The 7,568-nt window shown below is 34.4% G+C and overlaps 4 protein-coding genes and 1 long non-coding RNA gene across 5 annotated transcripts in view; all 5 read right to left on the bottom strand.

Annotated features, from left to right (window-relative positions):
* Positions 1-590, bottom strand: part of LOC108737143 (farnesol dehydrogenase-like) — a 5,691-nt gene extending 5,101 nt beyond the window's left edge. The window contains exon 1 of the mRNA XM_025981887.1: positions 233-590. Coding sequence (XP_025837672.1) covers positions 233-451 — 219 coding nt within the window. The 5' untranslated portion in view covers positions 452-590. The remainder of the gene's footprint in view (positions 1-232) is intronic.
* The window catches only part of LOC108737138 (farnesol dehydrogenase-like), a 12,440-nt gene that overhangs the window by 1,673 nt on the left and 3,199 nt on the right, over positions 1-7,568 (bottom strand). The gene's annotated exons all lie outside the window — the stretch shown is intronic.
* On the bottom strand, positions 1,455-3,261 carry LOC112906855 (farnesol dehydrogenase-like). Its single transcript, XM_025981885.1, has 4 exons — positions 3,115-3,261; positions 1,891-2,352; positions 1,684-1,827; positions 1,455-1,558 (listed from the first exon to the last, which is right to left on the bottom strand). The coding sequence occupies exons 1-4, from the start codon at positions 3,208-3,210 to the stop codon at positions 1,517-1,519; spliced, it is 744 nt and encodes a 247-aa protein (XP_025837670.1). The 5' UTR covers positions 3,211-3,261; the 3' UTR covers positions 1,455-1,516.
* LOC108737133 (farnesol dehydrogenase) lies at positions 3,636-5,124 on the bottom strand. The gene is made up of 4 exons (XM_025981888.1): positions 5,021-5,124; positions 4,268-4,729; positions 3,788-3,934; positions 3,636-3,737 (listed from the first exon to the last, which is right to left on the bottom strand). Exons 1-4 carry the CDS (start codon positions 5,114-5,116, stop codon positions 3,696-3,698), a joined length of 747 nt encoding a protein of 248 aa, XP_025837673.1. The 5' UTR covers positions 5,117-5,124; the 3' UTR covers positions 3,636-3,695.
* On the bottom strand, positions 6,856-7,265 carry LOC112906857. The gene is made up of 2 exons (XR_003232637.1): positions 7,077-7,265; positions 6,856-6,977 (listed from the first exon to the last, which is right to left on the bottom strand). It is a non-coding gene; the product is annotated as an uncharacterized LOC112906857 (long non-coding RNA).

The raw sequence follows: 7,568 nt of genomic DNA, 5'->3' as shown, positions 1-7,568 counted from the left end.
CTCTGACTAGACCTTCATGCCTGAGAAGGTGTCCTACCAACCTATCTCGCCTATTTTTTATTGACTTCCATAGAGTCCTCTGTTCTCCTATTCTTTCCAATACCTCTTCATTTTTAACTTTCTCTATCCACGGTATCCTCATCATCCGCCTATAACACCACATTTCGAACGCTTCTAACCTTTTCTTTTCCGCCGCGCACACCGTCCGTGGAGTAGAATAATTGTTAATTACGATTATGCCTTTCTGGACCAACTTTTCGACGATTGAAGCACCAATACCAGCACTAGCACCGGTCACTACCGCCACTTTTCCTACCCAACGATCCATCGCAACGACAAGTTTATACGGTAATGAAATTTGAAGCAACAAGCAAAGACATTTATAAAGGTGGAAATTGTGTAACTTAAGTACATTAAAGTAATAAATTTGAAAACATATTATATTTATCATTGTCGGTATAGATAGCGCTGTTTATTTATTCCTATCATTATTTACATTTAACTAAGTATACAAATATTTATACGTTTTTCATATTGTTTGAAAATTACAATTTTATTCGAATAAATATTTGTTTTCAACAAGGAAAAATTCATTTGTCTTAACAGTTCGTTTTAGATAATACCACAAATATAATATAATTGTGTTTTTACACTTTGTTGAACCATAAAAGAAGAGTGGTAGATGTTTATGTGGCATGTACTTACTATTATGCCAGTTTGGGCCAGTTTTACTGCGATGGAAGCCCCAATGCCGGCACTAGCACCAGTCACTACAGCGACTTTTCCAACCCAACGATCCATTGCAACAAAGTGTTTAAAAGTGTTCTTTTTTTAAAACAGCCTTATATATTTATGTTAAGAATGCATTTTGAAAAGCAAGAATGCTGCAAATGGAAAGATAACAATTTCGTTCAAACTGGAGTGGCGCATGAATATTGTTATACAGCGAACGGGTTACATATTTTAATTACACACACACACACCTTACCACCCTTTTTACTGACGTTAGATTCGGCCTCCCCAATTATAACTGATTCCGCTGATGAAATGGTAGGTAAACATGTGTTAGTTTGCAGTCTTCAATAAATAATTCAGATGTACCAATTTTGTACCGATGATAGACGGACTACATTTACATATTTGTTTATTTATGCATTTACTAAAGTTTAAGTTATTAAAAAAATGTAAAACATTTACAAATATTTTAACGATAACAAAGGAAAAATTTTGCTCAAAAAAAACATTAAATTAAAAGTCTTTTGCCAAGCAAGAACAAACCAAAAAGTATTTGACGCTGTTTATTTGTCGCCGCGTTCATCGTCCATGTTTCGCACCCGTACAGCGCCGCGCTCGAAACAGACATCTTTAGGAATCTTCTTCGAATTTCTAATAAATAATACATACGATTTCTTACCCTGGATGTACCGTGTACTACGAATCAGTAAAAGTAAAGATAATTTTAGTGTGCAATTTATTTATTCAACAAACAATTAATTACAAAAAAAAATTAATAAACTTAAGACTTGTCACCCACAGCAAACAAAGTAACCTCGCCAACCTAAAAGGAAAAATAATTAATTGAACATAAATAAATCGTTAATTGGGCACGTATTTAATGAAATAATTAAAAATAAGAAAGACAACCGATATGTATTAGTGTTATAGTTTACAACTGAAGTTAACCTGCACATGAGGAGGGGTTCCCAAAGCGTACAAAACGCCTTCGGCAACATCTTCAGCTTTAATCGCGGGAATGTCCTTGTAATTATTCTTGGGAAGACCGGCAGCTTCGATTATTTCTGTTTCTGTATATCCAGGACTTATGCTCTACATCATAATAAATACATCAACTATAACATTCCTGTAGGTAATAAATGTAGAAAATCTTACCGTTATTTTAATCTTCAGATTATTTCGCGTGATTTCGTGCCTCAACGTTTCGGCTAAAGCCGTAACCGCATGTTTGCTGGCAGGGTATACGTTGATATTTGGGATGTTGGGAACGCGATGACCCGAGCGACTGTTAATGTGGATTATATGACCATCGACGTTATTTTCTTTCATGCTTTTGATAGCTTCTCTAGTCACCACGCATAAACCGAAAACGTTTGTGACTAAAACTTCTTCCCATTGCTGAGAGTTTCCATCAATCAGGGTGTTATTTCTTATGATACCGGCGTTATTAATAAGGATGTGCACGGGTCCTAGATTCTTTTTTACCCAGTTGAATCCTTCGATTACCTCTTTCTCTTTTGACACGTCAACTTTCACCGCGTAAAGTTTGCCCTTGGCTCCTTGCAGTTTCTTTGCAAGTTCTTCGACTCTTTCTTTTCTTCTAGCGAATCCGGCAACCTGTTGTATATTCAATTATGTGCAAATTGTTGTAATTTGTTTATCGAAAAGGTCAAAAAATAATATTGATACCGCATTTTATTATTACCAAATTCGAATGGGTTGAAAATTGTTTTATTTTTTAAACCAACAGCCGACGTTTCGCTCTTTGTTGTAGGTTTTATAAAGATAGGTTTAATGGTTAGTATCAATACTTCGTTTACTTTCTGTAGCGATGTGACCTTCAGTTTGACCGGCGCAAAGTAGAAAAGAACAGCACTAGGCCAGAAAAGGAAGGAGACAACTCTCGGCCAAACTCTTAACCGGTGAGGAGCGTATAATCCGTACAGTACTGCACGGAAAAATTGACCATTTTATCCACTACAATTGCATTGCTCAAATGTGCTGTTATTGGTACCATTTACTACTGAAAATATCAACGAGATGTTTATTTATATTTGAAGACATATTAAAGGCTTTAACGCTTGTTTTCGACTCGCACTACTATTCATGATTGAACAAAACTTTTGGCAGGTACTGTACGAAAAAGTACGTTTAATGAACAAGAGTCGAGAGTATAATGAGCTTTTTTCTCCCTATCTACGATTTTGCCAGCGCGCATCCAAGACATTGGAAGGGGCACATCGCTACAGCAAGTAAATGAAGTATACATGGCTCAAAAAATAAAAAAAATCAGTAATCGAATTTGATTCATCGCATTCGAAGTCGTAATTTTTTTAAAAATTTTTTAAAAAATTGTGGAGTAGAATAATTGTTAATTACGATTATGCCTTTCTGGACCAACTTTTCGACGATTGAAGCACCAATACCAGCACTAGCACCGGTCACTACCGCCACTTTTCCTACCCAACGATCCATCGCAACGACAAGTTTATACGGTAATGAAATTTGAAGCAACAAGCAAAGACATTTATAAAGGTGGAAATTGTGTAACTTAAGTACATTAAAGTAATAAATTTGAAAACATATTATATTTATCATTGTCGGTATAGATAGCGCTGTTTATTTATTCCTATCATTATTTACATTTAACTAAGTATACAAATATTTATACGTTTTTCATATTGTTTGAAAATTACAATTTTATTCGAATAAATATTTGTTTTCAACAAGGAAAAATTCATTTATTGAAGGTTTTTCATAGATATCAACAAATAAAAAGTTTAAATATAACAAAAAGATATGTATTAATATTGTGTAGTGATTGGAACCCAAACACTCAAGTGATGATTAACATCTGTTAACAATCACTTAACAAGGATAGTTTCAAAGTATAATTAAAATTATTTTGATTTAAGATTTATTAAGATTACTGCATGTAATACAATGAAATATTTTTTTATTTAGAAAGTCTCACCAAGAGGCTTAATTGTGAGTTCTGGAATCTGAAAAATTTGAAATTATAAATGTGTTTGAATAATAATTATAGTTTTACCTCTACGTGTGGAGGGGTTGCAAGGGCGTACCAGACAGCATCGGCTACGTCTTCCGAGGTCAATGCCGGTCTTCCTTCGATTGCTGCTTTCTCTATTGAGTCTGCAGTCTCAAATATTTCAGTTTTGACAAGTCCTGGACTAACACTCTGAAATATTTCTACGGTTAATAATAACTAAACCCTAAATTGTTGAGTTAGGAAGATTTCTTTTGGCCTTCATTACACGTTGATTATAAATATCATATAAAACAATTAGTTTTTAAATAATGGGTTTAAAAATAATAGGGATGTAGTAAAGAAAGTGGGAACATTTAGAAATGTAAAAATCTGGATACGTTGGACAGGCAGGAAGACCATTCTATGGAAGATCAAAGAACATTTTAAACCCTAACACTTAGTTTTTAATAATTATTTCAAAGAACAAGTGTTTAAATTTATATACTCTCATCAAACTGTACAATAAAAATGTTGATTACTTACCGTTACTTTGATTTTTAAATTTTCATGCAAAAGCTCATTTCTCAGTGTTTCAGCCAGGGCTGTAACAGCATATTTACTCCCACCGTACACATTTAATTTCGGGAAATTAACAACCTTGTGACCGGCAATACTATTAATGTGTATGATGTGTCCCTCTACGTTATTAAGTTTCATGTCTTTGATCGCCTCCCTGGTGGCCACACACAATCCGAAAACATTGGTATCTAAAACGTCCCTCCATTTCTGAGAATCACCATCAATCAGGCTATTGTTTTTCGCAACTCCCGCATTGTTTATAAGAATATGCACCGGCCCCACATTTTTTTTCACCCAGTTGAATCCTTCAATTATTTCGTCTTCTTTTGTTATGTCAACTTTGACCGCGTACAGTTTTCCTTTAGCTTTCTGCAATTTTTTCGCTAGTTCTTCAACTCTTTCTTTTCTCCTAGCAAACCCAACCACCTATAAATTGTAATTAGCGCTTAGATGATAATTGCAACAGTTTTATTAAATATTTTATGAGTATAATTTACGCAATGTCATTATTTTATCAAAAACAACGAAGTAGCAGTTATTTTCATACGTATTCGATTGGTTAGAACAAGTGCAATTTAAAAATTATAGATAATTATATTATACAGGGTTTGTCCGTGAAGTAACGAGACTGCGTCTGGTAAAAAAAATAATTTATTGATCATATCGGAATTACGTATTGATAGAATGCATCTATTTTCAGTCTGAATTTTTACTTACAATAAGTCCTTCTTGAACTAGTTTTTCGACTATTGCAGCCCCAATTCCAGCACTAGCCCCAGTAACAACAGCGACTTTTCCCACCCAACGACTCATGATTGCAATTTTACNATTTAAATAATGTTTTATATAACTTTCTCAATATTTTTATGTATTTTTCATTAGTTTTACCTTTAAATATTGTTTAAGAATGACTATATAAATATTTACTTGCCTAGAAATGTATAAGAATTGGCATATTTATTAACTTTGAAACCCCCTATAACTTTTTATGTGGGTGAGACCGCCACGACCTTTTTATGGTACAGTGGTGGGGGAGACCTCCTTTTTCGACCGCCCCCCCTCCTGCGCTATCCTCTGCGGTATATCCCTACTACTCCTTCCGTCCTGACTTCCTAGCCACCTAAAATCAGCCCCTTCTTCTAATTTTTCGTCTTCTATCTTTATATTCGTTCTTTCCCTATTTTTTCTTCCCTTGCATACCAATATTTTTGTTTTACTTTTTTTAACAGATATGCAAATAGATTTATAAAGATGTAAATATTTAACTTCAGTGCTTTGAAATAAAACATTTGAAAACCAATTATATTTATCATTGTCGCTATAGGTGGCCCTGTTTATTTATTGTTATCATTAGTCTCATTTGCCCGTAGGTATAAACATCCGCTTATTGAAGGTTNGCGTAGAATTAATTGGAATTTTTCACACACAAGCCTTGCTATATGAGCTCTCAAAGCATATAAAAATTATACGGCTTAAATGTGAAGTTGGGTGCAAAAGAATACAATTAAATCCTCTGTGGGGAAAAAACGAAATGACTTTCCGAACAACCCAATAGTATATCACAAAGAATTATATGTGTCTATATCATTACCTAAGATCTGTAATCCATATTTTGTAATCTATAAACTTACTGAGACTTTAATTTTAAGTCTGTTTTTCCGAAGTTCGTCCCTTAAATTATCGCCCAAAGCAGTAACAGCATATTTACTGGCAGAGTAAACGTTCATATGGGGTAGACCGACATGCTTGTGACCAGCCACGCTGTTTATGTGAACAATGTGACCCTCTACGTTATTACTTTTCATATTTTTGACGGCTTCTCTCGTGGCCACACATAACCCAAGAACATTAGTTTCCAATATTTCTTTCCAAGTTTGAGCGTTTCCGCTAATTAGAGAACCAGACCTACTTATACCGGCGTTATTGATAAGAATGTGGACGGGACCCAAGTTATCCTTTATCCAATCGAATGCTTTGATGATGTCGTCTTCGACTGTAATATCTACTTTAAGTCCATATAATTTTCCTTTAGCATCTTCTAATTTTTTGGCGAGATTTTCAACCCTCTCTACTCGACGAGCGAAACCTGCCACCTGGTAAATTTAGTTGTTTATTTTTTTGGGGTTACAAGTCTAACTTTTAACCCCCGATGCGAAAATTGCGAGCACTAACAATAAACCGATATTATACTTGGTTTACTTTCTGTAGCAATGTGACCTTCAGTTTGAACGGCGCAAAGTAGAAAAGAACAGCACTAGGCCAGAAAAGGAAGGTGACAACTCTCGGCCAAACTCATAACCTGTGAGGAGCGTATAATGCGTACAGTACTGCACGGAAAAATTGACCATTTTACCTACTACAATTGCATTGCTCAAATGTGCTGTTATTGGTACCATTTACTACTGCGTATTTGTCACAACGTTATATTTATTAGAGGCCACATATGTGTGTGTTATATATTTTTGTATGTATGTATTAATATATAATGGCTTGTTTTAATACATGTCTGTTAGTTATCAAAGGATAAAGATTATAAAATAAGTCCAAGTATATAAATTGTTTAAAACGACATGTAATTACTGTATGCAACACGTTTGTAACCAGAATTTTCTACAAACTAATTTAAAAAGAATCAAATTCTTTCTCCGATGGGAGTTATTGTTAATTCTTGAATCTGGAACAGATACGTAGTGTTAAAAAAGAAATCTGATAATTTCATTAAGTTTGAAGGTAAAAGTGAAGCAAATAGAAGAGTTGATCATAAAAATCGTACTTGAACGTGAGGAGGTGTTCCTAAAACGTACGAAACGGCGTCAGCTACATCATCAGCGTTTAATATTGGCTCGTTTCGTATCCATTGAATTTCTTTCCCTGTCAATTGAGCTTTTTCGTGTATTTCAGTTATCACCAAACCTGGACTTATACTCTAAAACAAAAATAAATTTAGTATGCGGTCCTTTGTCCTTTACTACCAAAACCTTCGGTTAAGTTAAGATCATAAGATAAAGACAACACAAACGAAGTGTGTTACCGTGGTCTAGTCCCTCTGTCCAAGTCGATAGACCACATATTAAAGCAGATGCTTGTTTATGAACCAACTTCTATAGGGTTGTTCGGAAAGTCATTTCGTTTTTTTTTGTGGAAATGAAAGACAGTTTTCGTATAATAAACAAATACTTTATTAAATTATATATTGACCGTTCTGGTCCAACACCTTTTGCCATCTTTCTGGTAGTAGCATAATTCCACGCTCATAAAATTTTTG

This window comes from Agrilus planipennis, unplaced genomic scaffold (genome assembly GCF_000699045.2).
Source record: "Agrilus planipennis isolate EAB-ADULT unplaced genomic scaffold, Apla_2.0 scaffold104, whole genome shotgun sequence".
NCBI lineage: Eukaryota > Metazoa > Arthropoda > Insecta > Coleoptera > Buprestidae > Agrilus > Agrilus planipennis.
Note: the sequence above shows the minus strand (reverse complement) of the source record. Positions and strands in the feature narration are given on the sequence as shown.

Bases quoted from the DNA above. Each gene is read 5' to 3' on its own strand.
- LOC108737133 (XM_025981888.1), bottom strand. From the start codon at position 5,116: ATGAGTCGTTGGGTGGGAAAAGTCGCTGTTGTTACTGGGGCTAGTGCT. The intron at 3,935-4,267 runs GTAAGTAATCAA...GAAATATTTCAG, and splicing joins ATTTAAAAATCAAAGTAACG to AGTGTTAGTCCAGGACTTGT. The intron at 3,738-3,787 runs GTAAAACTATAA...CAAATTTTTCAG, and splicing joins CAACCCCTCCACACGTAGAG to ATTCCAGAACTCACAATTAA.
- LOC112906855 (XM_025981885.1), bottom strand. From the start codon at position 3,210: ATGGATCGTTGGGTAGGAAAAGTGGCGGTAGTGACCGGTGCTAGTGCT. The intron at 2,353-3,114 runs GTAATTAACAAT...AATATACAACAG, and splicing joins TGGTCCAGAAAGGCATAATC to GTTGCCGGATTCGCTAGAAG. The intron at 1,559-1,683 runs GTTAACTTCAGT...TTTTCCTTTTAG, and splicing joins GAACCCCTCCTCATGTGCAG to GTTGGCGAGGTTACTTTGTT.